Genomic DNA, 21,626 nt, shown 5'->3' on the forward strand with positions numbered 1-21,626 from the left:
TCCACTTTAACACCCTGAAAAACATTAGATTCTTTGTCCTCAGACAAGCCTATAGACAAAGCCAACATGGTTCTTTAGCCTTAAAAGCTGCTACCAAGAAGTTTCCTCATGTTTGAGAAACAACGCAAACTTACCACGTTGTTTATAGAGGTATCTGTGCTGGAAAAACCCTTTGGCATGGGAACATGACGTACTCCCTGACCAGTGGTATTGGAAGAATTGACTAGTAGATTCTCTCTCAGCACTGACAATGGCATTACTTCGAGATCCACCTTGAGCGCACCAGAACAGAGAACCATACCAGGCAGTCATCTGTAGCTTGTGCGATGTGAAGCAAACTTTCATCTCTCGGTTGCTTGCGTCCACCACTGAAAGAAACTGGAAACCCTGCCTTTCCTGGTCACCTGGGGTAATCAATGCCAAGATAAAACTTACAAAATTGCCCTAATACCCTGATGACTTCCTGAGCCTAGCAGAGTAGGAAGCATTACAGTCTAGACTTACCCAGGGAACAGCTTGGAGTCCCTGCCCAAGATAGAGGACCTCACTCTGGTAAACCACAAATTAGAAAAAGATGACTTCCTTTAGTCTCAAACAGGTGTATAACAGGGGATGCTCACAGCCCACTGTCTACAGCCAGCCTTTGGGTGTTGAGTACCTTCCATTACTATTACTTACATCCACTTAAGTTTTCATAATGAATAATTACCTCCAGCAAAGGTAATAACTCAAGGTGACCAGCTAACAGAAAAGGGGGGCAGAGCATTTTGGACATAACTCTATTTGAGTATACTATAATTGCCCTATCTGGCATAAGAGTGTCAAACTCATTATCTATAAATAAGGTCCAGTCTGCATTTAACAACCCTGAGAGGGGAAAAACTTCAAAATAGATACTATTATATTCTCAACATAGGTCAGGACCAAAAGATTAGTATCTTCAATGCAAGCGTCAGCATTGTGCAACACGTGTAATTCTCTTAACATATCACAGGTCCTAGAGCTACCAAGAGAGGGCTGAATTGCTTTAAGAGGCTTTAATAAAGACTCAAACAGCTTTCAAGGCAAAACTAAATCAACCAAGGTTCCCAAAAAGAGTTACAGCGAGAACTAAGTGAATGGTTTCCATGTTGAATTTTGTTTTTTCTATGAAGACGTTCAAAGCACTTACGTCGAGAACCAGTCTCCAACCCCCTGAAGCCTTGGGCATTACAAAAAGGCGATTGTAAAATCCTTTCGAGTCTGCCTTTTTTACTACTTCTATTGCTTCTTTGCTCAGTAGAGAGGACACTTCCTTCGATAAGACCGAATGCCTCTCCAATCCTATGGAGTAAGCCACTGATCCGCTCCTCTTTTTCTCCATCTCTCCCAGAAGAGACAAAGCCTGGCCCCTACTGGAGCATGAAGGGCTAAATTCTCACTTGCGAGAGGATGATTTGGCAGAAGAAGACTTCTTGATTGCTCAGGGAGCAAATCTAACTGATCCTCGGGAACTGGAGTGCCGCCTCTGATTCCCTCCGCGAAACGGTTTTGGTTGCTCGAGAGGAGATGAAGGTTTAACTGAGAGGGCAGACCAGTCCCTCTGGCACTTCGTCGATTGGGTCAACAAATCTTGCGTTGATTTCTGGTGTAGACTCACTGCAATCTCATTTACGGTGGGCTGTGGAAACAAATGTTGCTTATCCAGAGGGGAAAAAAGGAGAGCCAATTTCTATGGGGCCGTAACGCTCTTCGATGTGAATGAGACCCAAAGTTCATGCTTCTTAAGCACGCCCATGGCATAAAGGGCAGCTAATTCCTGTGAGCCATCTCTAACGGCTTTATCTGCGCAGGAGAGAAAATTAAACAGGTCTGAGACTTCATCACCCAAAAAAGCAGGATCTTGAAGCTTCTTGGCAACTGCTCCTAAACACCAGTCGAGAAAACTCAACACCTCGAAGGACTTGAACAAACTCTCAAACAGATGATCCATCTCCTGTGCTGAAAAGAACGTCTTGGCCGAAGCGAGAGCCAACCTACACCCCGAGTCAATGAGCACAGAAAAGTCCCCCTGGGAAGAGGCAGCCACTCCCAGGGAAGGAGCTTCTCCCGCTGCATACGACAAGTACTGCTTACGTGCGAGACGAGAGGGAGGAACACTAAAACAGGCTTTCCCTTGGTCCCTCTTCTTGGAAAGCCAGTTCTCTACTTGGCAAAGAGCTTTCTTCGACGAAGAAGAGAGAACCATCTTAGAAAGTCTCGTCAAATCCACGGGTTGATTGCTCATCAAGAATGACGAAGCTGGAGAGGAAGGAGAGGACGGAGTGAAAAATTCCAGGAACTGCTGCAGAAGGAAATAGAGGAGTGTCGCATACGATGTAGAAGACGAATCCTGCTCCACTTCATCTTCAGACAAGATCGGAGGCATAACTGGGTCTAATTCAGGAGCTGTCTGTGCTGCAGGTTTCTGTAAAAGATGAAGGATATTATCCAGTTTACGTTGCAAAGGCTCAAGAGCTGGATCCAACACAGGAGAAGGATTATCAGAAGCTGCAGGGTGCTTGGAGTCTTGAGGGGACTCAAGTGCTAGGGGAAGATCGGAAGCTTCAGGGTGCTTTGACGAAAAAGAGCATCTGACCACCTCAGGGCACTTTGACTGTGGCAGGCTGCTTGGCTGCTTCAGGGCACTTAGCTGCATCAGGGCGCTTGGCCACATCAGGGCGCCTGGCTGCTACAGGGTGCTTGTCTGCTTCATGGCGCTCATCAAAGCGTTCCGCCAATGCAGGACATTCAGAGGGAACAAGGCGCTTTTGCAAAATCTGGCGCTGCTCACCTGAGATGTGCAGCAAGCTGGAACCTCGCTCCTGGCGCTGAGGAAAGGAGAAATGCTCCGGAGTGTCCCACTTGCTACACAAAGGTTGAGGACTGAAGGAGGGCTCCCTCCTCTTGTAAGGTAGATGCGGAGACTGATCTTTACCCGAGAAACGCCTCTTAAGCGGGCAAGATTCATCAGGGAAGCGACGAAGACGGCTCTTACAAGGCAAGGACTCTTAAGACCTTGACAAAAACCGATGTACTTCCGAGATGCCTTTCCAGTGGCTGTCTCTAGTCGCAACCTGGGATGCAACAGGCTGGACTGAGGGGAAGACTGCCCGTAGGCAGACCCCACTAACCTCCCTTGGGCTACCAGTATGACTTCTCCCAGGTAGCAGGGAGTATGGCAGGGAACGATGCCTAGGAGAATCAGCGGGACAAGCAGCCGCCTCCTCCACTGACACTTCACCTTTAGCATTGTTTTCAAACTTGTCCATCAGGACACGCACTGTGCTCTCTACCAGATTTAAACGTTGTTCAAACTTATTCTCAAGGCTGGCGAAACGATTGGGTTCAGAAGTGATGGAGCCAGGAGAAGGAGTATCCTACATGTCCAGAAACTCCATCCAATACACCTGGAGAATGGACAACAGGACTGTCTGATTCGTCTCCACAACCGAACAAACTTGTAGAACATTGTGCAGGCTCGCAGACAAGTAAGTGGACTAGCTGGCGACCCTGCCGATACTTGACAGCCACAGGCCATCAGGGCAGGACTGACTTCTTATTGCGATGACACCTTGCATGGACTCCATGATACCTCATACAGACTGCAAACACAATGCTCAAAAAGAAAAAATCCGAGAAAGGAATTTAGGCATTCAGCGGAGGGAGTCAAGTATGGCTCGGTAGTGCCAAGCGCTCTGGAACAGGTGTCGGGTGCTCAGGAATCGGCGCCAGGGGCTCATAAGTTGATTGAGGCGCTCGGGAATGAGCACCGCCAGTGCATCAATATATATATACTGTATACCTAAAGAAGGAAGATGATTTGTCTGTTAACAATGCTGATTATGCTCTACTTGACACACACAGTGCTTGAAGTTCCTCTGATAGCTAAAAATTGGGGATAATAGGTGAAAGACTTCCACCAATACTGGTTAAACTCCTGAAATTCTAGGTCTCCCATGATCGTGACCCAGACCTACACTGAGGTATCAAAAAGATGGATTCTTCTCCCCATGAGAGCTTAAACTAACATCAACCTTAATCACAGACCCACGTTCAGGTAACAGAAACTCAAGCTCGATTCTTGCCCGGCCAAAATTTCCCAAAATCATATGATCTCAACGCAAAGGCCTCTACTTCACTAATAAGAGCTCTTATAAGGACTGACAACCTCTTATAAGTGATCAGTGGCAAAAAACACCGCAAATGAAGGAGAGACTTCTCGGCAAGAAAAACCCTGAACAGTGAGAATATCTTTAACTCCAAAATGAAAAACCTGTGCAGGGACTAGTCCTTCCCCAATGCTGCCCACATATTTGGAAAGAGACCCCTACACTACGAAGTAGTTCTCTTTCTCCAATATATGGTGGTCAGAAAGAAATATCTTTAGTGGGGCTCCCTTTACATGAATTGCATTAAAGTCTTGAACATACACAAGCCACATCTCAAAGTAAGGTTCTACTTCCACAAAATCATACATTAACCTCTCCTTACAGAAAGCAATTAACCTCTTCAAAAAGAAATTGTGACCACTTATACACTGGTTATATATCTGAAACTTGTTTCATCAATCAACAGAAGTACAAGCAATTGCCCTCCAGCCACAGAAAAGGAAGAAGAATAATTCTTAGCTACCAAAAATACACCAGAGAAACTGGGGCAAAGACTACTACACTCAAAGGCAGAAAAGCAGCAGTTGACTGCACTGAACTAACTCTAGATAAGCTTCCACTGAGGGTTAAAAACTCCTCTTTGATCACAGCCAACAAAACCACTTGTTCCAGCTCAAATAAAAAAACCACTTGTTCCGGCTAAAATTTAACGATTTGGTTGGAAACCTGTTGGCTCAACCAAATGTCCTAAATTCTGATCAGGAAAATCTCACAATAACAAGAACATTCCTAAACCACGGGGAAGTAAGGAAAAATAAAAGTAACCAACTGTTTACCAATAGAAACTCCCTCAGCTGAAAAAGGAGTCGAAATCCCTGAAACAGAATGTTGCGACTACTAATGACAACCATCTGCCTCATTAAATGTAAGCCGAAACGATAGCGCACTGCCAAGATTCTCTATAGGTAGGCGATAGTTGAGCAGAAGAAATGTGCACTGGCGACAGGCACACACACAATAAAAAGCGCAATCACTTGATGTGCAATCGAAAGCACACGGATTATAGCCACACATGCATATGAGTGCCAACTAAAGGCGTACGGGCGATATGAGCGCAAGTGAAAAGCACAAGTGAAAACACAAAAGTGATAAGCGCACATGCATAAGAGCGCAAATTGAGAAAGATCACTGCCAGTCCAAGTCTGAAACCTGAAGCACCTCCAAAGTCCTTCTGAGAGTTCGAGTAATACATCATGGGAATGTGATGCACGGGAGACCGAGAGCGAAGATTAATAGAACTCGAGTGCTCAGTAAGCACTAGGCGCAGGGGTGAAAGCCGATGGTAGCACAGACACTGGCCGCATAAGTGAAGAATGTGCTGACAAATACAGAATAGCTGAAGGTAGTGCAGGCACTATCAGTACAGGAGACAGCCGCATAGGTGGCGCATGTGCAGCTGAAAACTGCATTGATGAAGCATGCACAGGTAACGAAGAATGAGAGCGGAGCCTTGCATACTAACCAACAGAAGAAACCTTCACATAGGCAGACCGCACAGAAGAGATATGCAAGGATGTGTGGTGTTGCGGCAAAAAACTGAGCTAGGCACAGGAGGCTGTACGGCGCACACCTCTTGCATATGCCAATGAATCCTGAGAAATGCAGGAAGAGGAAGAACCTCTACACACATCTAAACTACAGGATCTTTAACCCTAGTCCTAGACCGCGAACGATCCTTACAAATATTCATTCTACTAACATTATCTGAAAGACAAGCAGAATCATTACTAACAAAATGTCCCGATGCCGTCAAACTTATACGTGATGAAGACGACAGATATCATTCTGCGAACAAAGCCCGACACCTGCACTGACGTCAGGCCAACTGAAGGAAGGGTACAACGGGCACAGATCTGCAACATTTTCTGACATGTCCCCGTTCCCTATCACTCCAAGTCATGAGGGAACAAGGGAGTGAGATAGGATGTGCCACGGACAAGGCAATAAGAAGCGGGGGCACCAACCGTTCCTCCAACGCAGGAAACAACCCGAACTTACCTAAACTCTTGGGAGGGTCTGCGCAAAAATAAAACACTTAAAATAATAATACAATATGCCCTGAATTGATGGAAAGCCCATTTGGAGTAACATATCAAAGAGAAGTAGCAGAGGACCTAACCAGTTACTAAATGGGAAAGCAGACAAGACATGCATCCTTTTAACTTAAGTCTTACTAGTATTATCCTCTATATTATAGCTGTTTCTACAACCTAACAAGCTCTCTTCGTTAACAATCAATTACGGCATTTTGTTTAATTACGATCATATAGTTATCAAATCATAACTTTTCCCTCAGCAAAACATCCTGTGTACTGAGGGCAATAAAACTGGAATAATGCCTATTACAGGAACTCTTACCTTACATGACTGTACTGAACAAATATTCACAAAACAAAAGGGCAAACCAACAAAAAAACGAGTGCATCTGCTGAACTCCTACCGCAGCCAGCAACAGAAGTAGACTAAAGGCTGCAGGTTTTTGTACCTACTAGTCTGCTGGTGGGGGAAGTAAATGGATAGAGGAAGGATACTGTATTCATAGAAAACTGAGTGTTCTCGTTTTTTTGTTTTAATCTGTCGAACTTCTGTTGGTGGGGAAGTAAAAGCTATACAATGGAGACGTAAGGTTCATTTCAAAAATGCAAATTAACTTCTAATTCCATCAGTTATTTTACTTTCATGAAAAAACATAACCAAGCAGCCCATACAAGTATAAAGCCCCATAAATATGGCAAACATTTTTCAGACACTAAATAAATAGGCATTCAAATCTAGCTGCAGTAAAGTACATAATACAACACAAGCCAAAATAACTGCGACTTAGAACAAATAATGTAAAAGATGATGGAAAGATTTCATCCACTCATATTACTACAAAATTAAAATTGTTAAAAAAAGACAAAAACACACTTACCTGGAGCTGGTGTTGGATGGCCCATGCTTCATTATTACCCACAAGCTGGGAACAATTGCTCAGACGACTCTTAATACCCTCAGCCTCCCTGCAAGAAAAATAGTTTCATTTTGAGATATATCAGTTACAAAAACCATGGAAACTTCAAATGGGTAACAGTGACAATTTTAGCCATACAGTATATATCAAAACAGTGCCTTTATTAATCATGCAAAATACTATTTTCATTCTATGGTGTATCATTTCTTTTACCACACACCAAAAAATTATAGGATATAATTTATATATGAGCATTACCAAAACTAATTTTCATATAATTTTCCTTACAATACACAGAAATAATACACAGAAATAATACTTCTGCTTATTTTATAGGATATGCTTTTTTTTATCAAGTCATCTAAGATCATTGCTGAGCGTATATATACAGTATATTTATTGAAATTAGATACACCAACATCACAATTAAATCAATATATGCTAGCTTTTGTTATGAAGCCAGGTCCAAAGTTAAATGACAATATGTAAAGTAACAGAAAAATTCATGATATAATCCTAATTGATTCACACAAATATGCAAACTAATGCTCAAAACTTCAAATACTTACCTTTATCACATATGAGCATATCTCGGCTAACTTAAAATTACAGTACTGCCTTTAACACTCTATGCAGTTGTAACACAGGCAATGACATGCAAAATGGACAGTTCAACAAGGTGTGACTAAAGAATGTTAAGATTCATGACCTAAGCAGGGACAGAGGACTATATTATGAATGAAGTGGCACAAATATGTGATGTCCAGAAGCTGGAAAATAGACTGAGATCTTAAAGATTGATATGAAAGTGGCAGAAAGAAGACCTGATGGGAAAATGAGTACATGGAGATGATAGTGGAGAGAATGTACATCTAACTCCCCAAAGGGGAGAAAAGACATAAAAATACCAAATTTTTAAAGGAATTTATATAGCATTTTCCCTAGATATACAAGCACGAGACTTCTATGTAGGAATATTGTTCACATGGAAACAATCACTGCAACCTGGTAATAAGGTAGTTCACTGGTGGTTCGTGGAAGAATGGGGTAAGTGCCCAATCACCTGTCATCCTGAAGCAGTTTCTTCTTGGGTATCTGAGACTCTGTGGGGAGGTGAAGATGGGATTATGGTGAAAGGTTCTAGTCAAAAACAAATTCCTTTGAAAATCTGGTACAGGCGGTCCCCGGTTTACGACGGAGGTTCCATTCTTGCGCCGCGTCGTAACCCGAAAATCGTCGTAAGCCGGAAAATCGTCGAAAATCGTCAAAAATCATAAGAAAACCTTACTTTTAATGCTCTGGGTGCATTGAAAACGATGTAAACTGCATTATTATTGAGTTTTACATCAAAAAACCTTCAAATTATGATTATTCTGCCGTTTTGGGGCCATATTTCTTCCGTCGGATCGGCGTACGACGCGTCGTAACCCCAGAACATGCGTCGTAAGCCAGGAAATAATTTCTGATGAATATGTTTGAAAAGTGTCGTAACCTCGGAACGTCGTAAGCCGGAACCGTCGTAAACCGGGGACTGCCTGTATCTATCTGAACAGAAATACAAACCATTCCTAGTATGAAGGAGGCTTGCATGGGAGGATGGTCTCTTAACTGACTCGGATGCTGAATTTCCACTTGGTAATGCCATGCTCCTGATCACTATCATAAGCAGGGAAGTAATGACTCCTGCAACATCCATACAAGAGTAATACAAGCCAGGAAGAGTCAAGAACAGTCCTGTTGTCTCAGAAGTAAACAAGGAGACCCTGGTTCTAGAGCACTCTCAGAGAGTCCTCTGTTAACCCAACCTGTGGCTCATATCCCTTCCACAAGTGTGGGTGCTATTTCCAACCCCACAAGAAGGAAAAGCATTCACTCGAAATCCGATGGAATTTCTTGTGAGAGGGCTTCTGAGATCTCTTCTTCCCATAGAAGGGAAAAGAGGTGGATTATGGCAGGGAGGAAGAGCTCAACAACGAGGAGGCAGTGGAAGATATGCGTTCATGTTTCTTCACCTTACTCTGTCTGTGAGTCTTACTCTCCTTGGATACAGTAGGAAACATGTCGAGGCAAGAAGTAGTATCAGAGAATTACAGCCTGTATTCGATACCATGGGGATATCTCCACAGGCAAGATGATTGCCTACAAAAAACTCAATAATGCCGAGTTCCTTAGCAGAAACAGCAGTGATAGGTCACACATAATACCAAGGGATGAAAATGTTTATCATTACTGTAGCAAAGCTGCCAACTGATGAGCAATGGCGAACCATAAACACATACCAATGTCTCATGTTGGAAGAACTAGGCACATACACCTGGGTCAGCATTGTCCAAAAACATAGGGCTGTTGCCTGCCCTTGTAAACCAAAGGAAACCATGCCGAAGGTAGGGAGCGACAAAGAGAAGTCAGCCCTGGAGGAAGAAGCTGAAAAGATTCAGCAGTAAATGAAGGCAGAATAATCCCAATCTAAGAAACTAGCAATCATCTTTTGCTACTGCTGAACATCTCCACTCCAGCACATTTTTCACAGAACCTATCAATACTGAATAACAAAACTGGTCACACTAACACCAAGGACACAAAGCAGCCAAACACCACCATACATCCTTCATGCCTTTCACTTTGTTCAGATTAAAAAAAAAAAAATGAAAGTTTCAACTCGATGGTCAGTCAGAACCCAGCGAGACAAATCTTAACTCAACCATGAGCAGAGCAAAGGAAAAGTGTTTGATGACAAGGGAGTGGGAAGTTCAAGCTATACACCCACTTAAAGCCAGTTAACCTTGTTACCAAGTTTCAGTGACCTATTCCAGCTCACACTGGGAAATGCTCCTACATAAAAGGATTTGGTTTGTATTCCCCTAGGAACAAATCTGTTTTCCAGCAAGCGACAGTCTTGTTACAAAATCAGCTATTCTCAGCTTAAGCCAAAAATATCCAGAATGTGGTGAAATAAAAAAAAAAATTAACCTCTCATGAAAGAGTTCCGCCTGAACCATCAAGGGCACTTCATAAGATTTTGGGGGAGGCAATCGAAAGGCCTGTACTAGAGACCTTTTCCTCCTGAGAGCAATGCAGAGGCACACCTGAAAAGAACAAAGGATGTATTTCAAAAGTGCCCATCCTGAAAGAAGTCGCTTCCTCACGACTTCTCGCGTGCCAATTTTTAGCACTGCATGCATCTCTAATGAAGGTGAGGTCCTACTGCGAGCCAAGAACAAAGCAAGGAATGGACAGGAAGAAGGAGAATTTGGTGTCAGGAACCAAAAGGAGAGTTGATACCCTCCCCTAGGGCATCTATTCTTCAGTTCACCGATGAATGTCACAACCATAGGAAAATGACTCAAAGGACACCTTATAAATGGCAGCTGAAAGGAAAGAATGCTGCTCTTGCATTCTCCCTTCCTCTTCTTTCGCTTACCACCTTTCAAAATACTGAAGAGTGGTCAAAGTAAGATGAAAACTCCCTAAAGGATAAGTCTGGGGATCTCAAAGGGAGCAAGGAAATCTAGAACTTCCTCTGTCCAGGAGAGAGGGCCAATAGCACCCAAAAGTTCAACTGCAGTGCCTTATAGGTCTGGGACCTATAGGCCACTGCCTGAAAAAGACAGGCATTGTTATTCAAACAAAACAACTTTGCCACAGTCTTTTCTTCATTCTGAACAGAGCGTAGTAGTACCCAGAGCTGGTCAAATCATCAGTGCCAACAGTGACTCAGTACCAAAGCTTGTTCAGGGACTTGTGAAAACCTACATCCCATCTCCCCACACACACTTTGGCTCACAGGTAGTGTGTGCCCACTGACAAAAAAAAAAAAAACTTGGCTGTAGCCTTTCCCCTCTCATCACTTCCCTGTAGAAGGTGCCACATTTTTTACAGTGAAGGATCAAAGATCCCTGGCAAAAAATGCCTTAATATGCATAATAGACAACTCTTTGAATTGTTACTTTCACATGAATGAGAGTGTGGTAGAAAAATATCTGCAGAAAATGCCCCACCCTCCCTTGAAAAAGCAGCCCCATCACCTAGGTATCCAAATCCTGGTTCACCGGACCCTCAAGTCCTTCCAGACACTAGCATACAAAGATGCTCCTTCCTCAGGAGAAGGAAGCCTGCTGAAACCCCAAACAGACTGTTCGACACTCGGGGATACCATCTGTTTGATTCTAAGATCGATACAAGTACATATTCCCATCCTGACCCCATGTTTTCCTACTCCCATACCTCATACACACATGAAGAAGAAAAACTAAAAGGCAAACGGTCCCTGGCACCCTAACTTAACCTGGTCAGGCCACACCTCTACTAGGTGAGCAAGGCCGTGTAAGGCCGGCAACATGGGATGACGATGTGCCCACAGGTTTTTAAGAGTGTACTAGCTCATACGAACATGAATGAGGGTTCTCCGTGATCATGCCAAACCTTCTAAGCCGAGACTTCTACAGAATGAGGACGTAAAGTGGAACCCCTTCTACTTTTCCCTGGATAACTGGACTGTCCAGTCTTGTCACCTCCCCAGGACCCCCGGCCTGTTCCCATAGTAAAACCATAAGGGGGAGGGAGAGTGAACACCTGTAAGTTCAATTCATGCATGGTCATACTGGTCAACTGCAGAGGGTCCTAGAACCCTGGCCGGACTGGTCAGCCTTGCTAACTGGACTGGTACCAGTACCCAAGGAATCAAAGAACCCTGGAACAGCAGTTGCACAAGTAGGGGGTCCCTAACCAGCAGTCTGAGAACTCTGACTGGACCAGAGGACTCGGGGTTGCAGTTGCACCTACGTGCAGAGCAATGGGTGCAGCAGTACTCATAGTGCTGCTTGAGAGAGCCATGTTGGTCCCCTCCGCTGAAAGGACCGACTTTTGGAAACCTATCAAGACATCCTATGGGTAGAGTCCTATGGGGAGAGCCAGAAATAGCAGCCCTCCTCTTCCCCCACTTGAAAACATCAAAAGCCTAAGGTTAGGAGACGATGGACACAATACTTGTCACTACTTAACAATCCAGTCTGATAGAGTGTGAGCCACATGACCAGGTCGATTTATCCCATCTCTAATGGCCCCGAAGAGTCGAAGAAAGAGCAAGCAAGGTGTTCCCTTGTCACCACAACTGTCTGACCATGGAAGGACCAAGAACAACTGCTAGCCTGACAAAACTTTGATTCAAGGTCACTCAAACCCTCTCTGTGTGATTCTGAAGGATCACTGGGGAAGAATAAAAGGGTTTCCCTGTTACCACAGTCACCTGACCAAGAAAAGATTGAGAACACTCCTGGACTACTGGCAACCATATCCCAACCAGTAGAACAAGTAAACACGAGTTGATGGTCCAAGTGAACAAGCCATGCAAACCACTCTCAATGACATCCCAAAAGACTGCAGTGAGAAAGGTTGAAGTTACTAAGGTAATCCAACCATAGAACACTCCAAACTTGCTGCTGCCCATAGACAAAGTCCTTAGAAGGCAAAGTCCTTAGACTAGGAAAACATGGACCGAACAAGCTGCATAAAATGTCATCGTGCCCCTTTCTCTCACAATGAGAAAACTCAACTTGAAGAATTCTCAGGTCTAAAAAAATGGCACTCAAGGTCAACCCCACCCAGGAAATCAATCACTATCTGCAAATGAGACCCACGTCCTACTCCGATGGGAGAGAAGCACCACAAGAAGCGTGATGAACCTTCTAACATGGGGCAAACTTCCCCCACTCTAAACTCGCAGGAAGTGTAGAAGGGAAGGAGAATGCCTATATCTTCCCTTCACCACTGTTGAAACTCACCTTGTCTGCAGGGTTGTCGAGAAATTTACGAAGGCTATGCCACAATGATCAGAGAAAAGAGACTACATGGCCCACTGTTTCCAAGCAAACAAAGGGAGGATGCGGCAGCAGGATTACCATAATCAAGGAAACCAAGCTCTCACGGAACTTCTAAGTGGCCACATCTTTCATAACTGCAAGGTAATATACAGTATTATTGAGTACTGTACTGTATATCAGAGTATGACACAGCTGTTGTGAGCACTACCAGAAGTTACTGTGTCCAATAAAAACAAGTAATCATACCAGTGAAGAAAACTAATCACAATTCCTTCCAAGAAGGCTCATTTGATCGATGGGTTTGAATCATAACAATGAAAACAGTCAAAACCAAAAAAGGAAAGAGAATTACTCAAGTTTAAACATCAAAAGTCTGAACACCAAAAGTTAGGCAAAGTCCTGTAAGACCTCTGAACTTGAAGATGGCCGAAAGTAAAGAGGAGTGCAAACCAACAAGTGGGCCGGGCTTCCTCCTACTTGTTGATAATTAACTACCTTGTCAGTAAACTTTATACAGCCATTCCAGCTCGCGTTCACAAGCTAAATCGTATGTAAGGAATGAAGGTTTGTATTTCCGTGGGAACAAACAAAGGGGTAATAAGTGATTGCTTACAATTGTCTTGCTAGGGCAAAGTAGAATATAGTACGTACTGGTAAACCCTTAAAACACACGGCAATTTTCAATCAATACTGATCCCATGTAAGGGTAGTTTGAGCATAATGAAAATAATGGTATACTGACATGCAACACGTAAGTTACTAAGGCCTGTTGATTCGCCTACCATAGTCTGTCAATCTAGGAATGATTCTTTGTGACTAGGCCACATATATTTTTCTGTTTTAATGATACTTTTATTTATTTACAATTTCTAAACATAATTTATTCATTATAAATTTCCAAGACTTATCTTGGGAAAAACTGACTTTAATGTTGGAAAATCCAGTAGTTTTTGAGTAAAATTTTAATCTAAACCATTATGGCATTCCAGATTTAAAAATATAATTTTCAAATTTTTTACTGTGTGCTCTAAATATTTCTGGCAATCATTTCGTTAAAAAATACGTACTTATAGAGAAAGTGGACCACACCCTTATATTATACAGGCAGTCCCTGGTTAACGGCGGGCTTGGTTAACAGCGATCCGGTTTTATGGGGCTTGTCTAGCGATGAAAATCAGCAATTTTCAGGACCGAAAATCGCCGATTTCCGCTTATCGGCGCCGATAATTGGGCATTGCCACCAATACATATGTAACAGAGGCGCTGATAACCGAAAATCGGCGCTTTCTGGCACTGTTAACCCCTGAAAATCTCCGAAAAAGCGCCGAAATCGCCGATTTTCAGTTAGCGCCATTTTCGGTTATCATCACACCCTCAGAAACTAAACCCCGCCGATAACCGGGGACTGCCCGTATTCTATAATTCAGGGACCACAGTGGGAGAGCAAGATTTTTATAAGATGAAAAATAAAAATCAAGTAAAATACAGGGGCTGATTTAACCTAACCTAACCTGGAGGCTGTGTCCTTACCTAACCTAGCCTAGGGGACCAAGTCCTTATAACTAGCCCAGGGGGAGGGGGCCTCATCCTCTCATGACCCCACCACAACTTAGTCTACAATGCCCAGTCCTCATCTAGTCCTAGACCATCACCTAACCTAACTTATGGCACTGTACAGACTATTAATAAGTCTGTTCCCTAACCAACCAAAACTAACCTAACCTAGGACACCAAGTCCTTAGCTTTAAAACATTCCATAAACTTACCTTAGTCTGAATCAGAACAACCAGTAAGACAGACATCTTCAGACTGGTCAGGATCGTCCATAGATGCTGGATATCAGACTGTGGAGGATTAACCAGCAGTTCGCAAACAAAATTAACTTTCGTGGTGGAGGGTGAAAACCTTCCCAAAAGGTACCTTGTAAATAACTAACCAAGAAATTATATCCTTGTCTATTCTTCGTTTGCATGAAGTTTCACTGTAGCACTACACTACCATAAGTTCTACTCTTCCATTTAATTTATAGAAGAATTGCTGGTGACTTATAATGGGACACTCCAAAATTAGGTCCCGTTGCTACAACACGGTTCTTAGCCAAAAATAAAATCAGTGGTCTGAGCATCTTTGTTTAATTTATAGAAGAAAGACAAAAAACAGGAGCATCTTTGTGAGAAAGACAAAATTCAGCATGGAATTTAGCAATGCAGCCAAAATAATCCACTGAGGAAGAACACAACCACCAAAGGTGCGATGACTGCAAATTGAAGCTAGCTTTTTCAAGCAACAACTGATTTCTGAAATCCCACAAAATCTGTGAAACTTAAAGCAAAACCAACCATGTTTCGACATTTTCCCATGCACTTCACAGTTCACATTTTCCCATGTACCTCACAGTTCACATTTTCCCATGTACCTCACAGTTCTAAGTGAAAATAACAAGACATTCCAGATCCATAATCCATCCTTGACCACAGTGTACTTGGACAAACAAATTCTGAGCAGGAGCTCTACTCTCCTAAAACATTTTACATAAACAAAAAAATCCAAGTGGGTAACAAGTCATTGGAAAAAATTCCAATATCAGTAAATTTTCTGAAGATATGGGTGTGACTTGCTTACTACTTGTGTTTAGGAAACTTGAGATCACAACATAAAACTTCCAACCTCAAGTAATCATTTAAATAATACCAATTTGACCCAGTTTCAGTTGTAGTTTTCGAGGCTAATGTACGAGGCTAATGTATGAAACCCCCACCAAACAAAAATACCAATGTTTGAAACATGATATCTCTTAGGACACACAAAATGAAGAGAAGCCCTTCTATAAGTTACTATTTCATAGCATGAACATAGCAAAATGAGCAAAAAAACCAGTGTTGAGGATTTTAAAGAATCAATAAATGTTACTTGATGACATTTCAATACTCAGGTTATATTTTCAGTTTACAGTAAATGGATTTTAATACACCAATTCATGAAATAACTGCTCCAACTCACTAAACTTCTTTTGATTTGCCCGTTTTGCAATTCTTAAGGCACAGGCTATGTGTACCAAGATGAAAACCATAATACTCCTGGATCAAGTTTTCTGAACAAGATTCAATATAATAAAGGTGTACATGTAACAGAGACATCCGCATGAAGATATTGTTTATTTCTATATTTTTTGACTAATCAATATAGAGCAGAGATCATTTGAAAAATTTACCTAGATAGCCTAACGAGAGATTTACCATCTTCGGTTTATGTTTCTACATTCATCCCGGAGGTGCTGATGCTAAACATGGCTTAAGTCCTGCAGGACGCTGTGTTCAGTTCCAGCCCCTCAGGGATGAAAGCAAATATATAAACAAGATGTGCAATTTCCGTTCTCTCAGTAAATTTCTCAAATTATCTCACCTGTACAGCATTATAAACACCCATTTCTCTATTCTTCCATCAAAAAATTATATCAACGGTCGATATCTTTGTGAGACCGTCTGCTTTACATTTACCAAAAAGGCTAATCATATAAACATTGGTAGTGTCCGTGTGGGTACAACCCCAGTTTAGGCTAATGTAAACAACCTGCTTAACCAGATCTGAGAGAGAATTAAGGTGGCCCAAAGCTATGACCAACAATTCAACTTCAGGAATAAGTGCACAGGTTACCTACAGTGGCCTACATGAGATCTAAACGATGATTACGTTATCCGGGGCAGAATAGACTTTGGTTACTATGCAGCCTACGGTAGGACAGAACAGTGCCTGGGGTTACTCGGTTACTCAGTCATACAGCGATATAGATCTATAAAACCACGACTATCCAACACTTTTAAGAAACTATTGGAAAAAGAATAGAATATTAATCATTATACCCTAAGAAACTCGCACCAAAGTGACCAAATCAGAAGAAAAACAAACCAAAATACCAGGATACCCAACGTACGAGATCTTGACATTCCTTCGGTGCCACTTCAGGTTTCCTTTCCACATTGGGTATAAAAGGTGAAAGACACCATTGGCATCCTGTCACTTACCTCAGGAGCTGACTAGCAGTTTTCATCTCATGTAAAAGGCCGAAAGAAAATTCATTGGATGCAGCTCATTGTGATACTACTTGCTCGGACGTCTGTGAATCTAGCAGATACTCTTTTAACTGTTCTTTGGGAGAAGCGGGCAAATTTTTTTGAGCAGATACTTTGTTACTACGGAATGACGAAGGTAATATATATACTGTAGCTACAAAAATTTCTCTTTCTGCGGTAATATCACAATTCCTAAGACATTATATAGTAATTGTATAAATGAATATTCTCGATAGAACAAATGATTTAAGCCTTGATCTTTACTTCTTGAAACGCAAGTGGGTTCGTGACGCAGGAGGCACTACCCGGCTCTCCCGAAAGTGTTTCGAGACAAACGAAAAGCAAAGGAAATTCCATTTTTGTCCAGTCTCGTAACCATTTTTGTATTTTTATGGCTCTATAAGTTTTCATATATATATATATATATATATATATATATATATATATATATATATATATATCTACTGTACAGTATATATATACAGTATATCATATATATGATATACATCAAGATGGAGTGACGAATTAGTAAGGAAGGGGAAAACGGAAATGATTGTCTCATAGTACTTGGAAGTACTGTATATACAATGGATTATCTGAGTCACGAAATATGTGAAGCAAGAAAAGCAGCAGAGCCTCTGTGAAAGGGTTGTGAGCTAGCTCCCCTTGTGTATATTATGAGCTGGAAAAGAAAAAGTGGAGACTTGAAATTCGGAGCTTGCATAGCAGGTATCGGGTAAGAATGGATGAGAGGTGGTACAGTGAAAACTGGTAAAAAAAGCTGGTTTAGTCATATGAAGAGAATGAAGGATAATAGTTTGGACAAAAAGGCATATTTCAAAAATATATTTCCAACGCCATAAATAAGTGTTTATTTTTGGCGGTCCTCTTATCGGCCCACCAACACCTTTTTACCTACAAAAACCTAGCTTCACTGAAAATACCTTTGCGAAAATCAGTCTTCCAACATGTTCGCACCAAAGACCAGTCAATTTCATGTTTGAAACAAGGGATATTCCTTCATACAGCTCTCATACTTGTACAAAAGGTTCTGGTAACGGTTAATGGTTCCAGTTGATGTTCACTGATAACTCCAATGCTTGACTAGGCGTTATTTGCGTTGGGTGTGTTTTAGCGCTAATTTATTTTGTGCACTTTTAGAGCTAATTTTTTGTTTCTACTGTGGAGTTATTATGTTACTCAGCAGACTGTATTTAAATCCTTGAAAGCTAAGGTATCTGTTAAAAACTTGTCCTACGTATGACTAGCAAAAGTTTGTAACTTAGTTTTGCCGATTTATTTTCAGTTACATCAAGTGTCTTCGATAGCCAGTTTTATTGTTTCTTGATTTTAGAGTAGTTTAAATATATTTTAAATAAATCGTAGAAATAAACTTCCTCTCGTACTAGATGTACCATTATGGTTTATATTCGATGGTCCTTCCATGGGCCCACATTCGGCATATCAAGCGGGCCCAGTTTATCCATGTAAGCGTATAATGTTCTTGAATAACCAGCTTTTTATGCCATAACCGTTTTTATCACAACTTCGTTTCGCCTAGAACCTTTCAACGTTTCCTCTTCTGTTTGGGTCCTAGGGTGTGTACTTGATCAAAATTCTGTTTTCCTTTTGCATGCTAGGACATTTTCTTACAAAATATGAGGCGAATAGAATAGAAGGACCTTAAGTATACCTTAGTTTTACCAGACCACTAAGCTGATTAACAGCTCTCCTAGGGCTGGCCCGAAGGATTAGACTTATTTCACGTGGCTAAGAACCAATTGGTTACTTAGCAACGGGACCTACAGCTTGTGGAATCCGAACCACATTATAGCGAGAAATGAACAGTCCGCAGCTCTACCGACTCACCCAACGAAGGGCTATAGAAGGACCTTAAACAGAATTATAATATGAGTAAAGGATTTCAAAGACTTAAAGCTCGTTTACAGTAATCAAGAAAATGGCATCTCAAGCTGGGTTTATATAACAGTCTGACTCAATAAAATCCACAACTGGATGTTTCCGAAGAGGCAAAAAGAAAAAAAAGAAAAGGTATCGTCTTGAATCAAAGTACCGCATTATTAATCTTAAGGTCTTACATAAATCAACGTGGATATTCGAGAGCGGAAAATGACTCATTTAAGCACTTTGCCATCAGTAGCCTACCTTCCGTGCAGTGTAATTCTAAGAAATATCCGTGAAAAATGGCGGACGCATCAATCCATGAAATTTTACAACAGGATTCCAAGACAATCATGACGTTTTTTTATCATATAAACCTTTTTTTTACCTTAACGAAAAATTATGTAGTTGAATATCATGGAGCTCTTAACCACAGTGTATTTAATATGCAAATATTTTTTTGGTTTCTCACCCAAAGACAGCAGTTAGAGGGTCTCCAAAAAAAAACCAGTAAGATGACAATGGCAACGATGACTCATTATCAAATGACAGTAAATTTTCGGCCAAAATATTTACATATAAACAAGGAATCATGACGGTATTTGTGATTGAAATTATGCATTTCAGTGAATTTGCAAAATGCAGGAACTCGTAATCAAATACTAGTTTTGAACTGCTTTCTTTGTTTTTTAAGGAAAAGGTTCCCAGAGTTAACGAATGTTGTATCAATAATTCATCAACGCTTTTCACGAGAATGTCGAAACATCACGGTTTGTTTTGAGTCTTTTGGCCCATGTTATGGTTTTTGTCAATGGTTGTTTTAGTCTTTGGGAATTTTTCATGGTTGTTGCTGGTCTTGGGATTCCTTCAGAGCTGCTGATGGTCGATGGTCCTCGTGATTGTTGGGGTGTTTTTGCTCTCACCACGGTTGCAAGATGGTCTAGAGACCCCTTGATGGTTGGAATAGTTTTTGGAGTTCAGTCATGTTTGCTGATTGGCTCTCTTCGTGTCTGTTTATTGTCTTTGGGCCTTGTAATGGTTACTGATTATTTTTCGGCACTCGGGGTTGAGGATATTTTTTGGACCATCCACGATTTGGGTAGAAGGGAATGTGGAGACGAGTACATTCTGAGCGGAACAAAAAAAAATTTTTTTTTTTTAAGTGTTTGCGTTGTACATGTAAAACCATCATTAGAAAATAGTGTCAAAGAAATCGCGTTGTTGCTAGCAGAAGAGGAACGTTGATTTACCCCACTTGTAGATCCGAGAGGAAAAATAACGACTGAGTAGGATGTGAATGTGAAGAAGGGTATCATAAAACATGTGCATTCCTGGATGGCACCAGTGATGATAATATCAAGGAACTGTAGTGGTTCTATCCAAATTGTTTTGACAGTGAATGAAAGTAAATAAATTCAGAACTCAATAAATGTGCTGACGGATAAAACTGATCAACGATATAAGGGACAGGATTAATTAATCCTGATAAGGGATGGTTAGGTTCGAAAATTTTCGAGACGAGCCTGCTGATGACTCAAATTTGACCTGCATTGCTGAGTATCTTACGAACGAAACTGAATAATTAGAAAGTGACTTTAGAGTGGACAATCTCATGTAAATTACTTGATTACTGGAGGACGATATGGCTGATGCATTAATTAACAGAAACTGTTATCTACAGCTAACACCTGATTTAAATGAGAAAATAAGTCTTATTTAATTAACATGTGACAGGTGGGACTACCAGTATTCTAAAATATGATCCTGAAACTCACAAGGCTGTTGGTGATAAAGTTATGCTACAGTGTTGTACGTATGACATCCGTGACAGATATGTGATGATCTGCATTTACTGTCAGAGACATACGATGAGAGCGTGTTGGCTTTTGTGAAGTCTGGGACCTTTAGCGCTTAAGACAGTGAAAAAAAGGAGCTGGAGTAGTTGGTCAGCAAGATAAGGAGATCCAGAAAATAAAGATGAAGTACAAGGATCTAAAGTTGGAACTGGGAGAAAACCCCACAGTTGCTCAACGAAGGAAGAGGGAATGCAGACAAATTAAAGGGCTAAAAAGTGGGTACAGCTAGGGGGCCGAGGGGACACTGCAAACACCATTTAATAATGCCTACAGTACACCACGTGAGGTGCACTGACGGCACTAATTCCCTACGGGTTATTGAGTGTTGTAATACTGAAGATTTGGCTATATGAAATATGTGGTGCGATTCAGCGACTGTTGTAACTAATATGTGTACAGCGTATAATCAGGGCCACCGAAAATATATCTATATTTCGGTGATCTTGGTATAATGCTCTATGAGCCGCGGCCCATGAAACTTTCAGCCACGGCCCGGTGGTGGCCTGCCCTATGGTGTTGAGAAACGCACGATCATAGCTAACTTGAACCTTAAATAAAATAAAAACTACTGAGGCTAGAGGGCTGCAATTTGGTGTGTTTGATGATTGGAGGGTGGATGATCAAATACCAACCTGCAACCCTTTAGCCTAAGTAGTTTTTAAGATCTGAGGGCGGACAGAAAAAGTGCGGATGGACAGACAAATAGTAGCCATCTCAATAGTTTTCTTTCACAGAAAACTAAAAATGAGGGTCCTGCAGAGCGCATTCGGTGAAGACATGACCTGATAAAGAAACTTACACAAATAACAGTGATACATCGAATTCCTTTGGGGCAT

General features: G+C 41.6%; 1 protein-coding gene across 8 annotated transcripts in view; it reads right to left on the reverse strand.

Moving 5' to 3' along the window:
* LOC136847388 (nonsense-mediated mRNA decay factor SMG7-like) overlaps positions 1–17,356 on the reverse strand; it is a 61,385-nt gene extending 44,029 nt beyond the window's left edge. For 4 of the 8 annotated variants that reach the window (XM_067119029.1, XM_067119024.1, XM_067119027.1 and 1 more), the window contains exons 1-2: positions 16,894–16,972; positions 7,105–7,192 (exon numbers count right to left, since the gene is read on the reverse strand). In XM_067119029.1, the coding sequence (XP_066975130.1) occupies positions 7,105–7,192; positions 16,894–16,940 (135 nt within the window). In that variant the 5' untranslated portion in view covers positions 16,941–16,972. The other 4 variants (XM_067119031.1, XM_067119028.1, XM_067119030.1 and 1 more) reach the window with 3 other exon arrangements.
* Positions 17,357–21,626: the final 4,270 nt, after the last annotated feature.

The sequence above is a fragment of the Macrobrachium rosenbergii genome, chromosome 16 (assembly GCF_040412425.1).
Source record: "Macrobrachium rosenbergii isolate ZJJX-2024 chromosome 16, ASM4041242v1, whole genome shotgun sequence".
Classification (NCBI taxonomy): Eukaryota; Metazoa; Arthropoda; class Malacostraca; order Decapoda; family Palaemonidae; genus Macrobrachium; species Macrobrachium rosenbergii.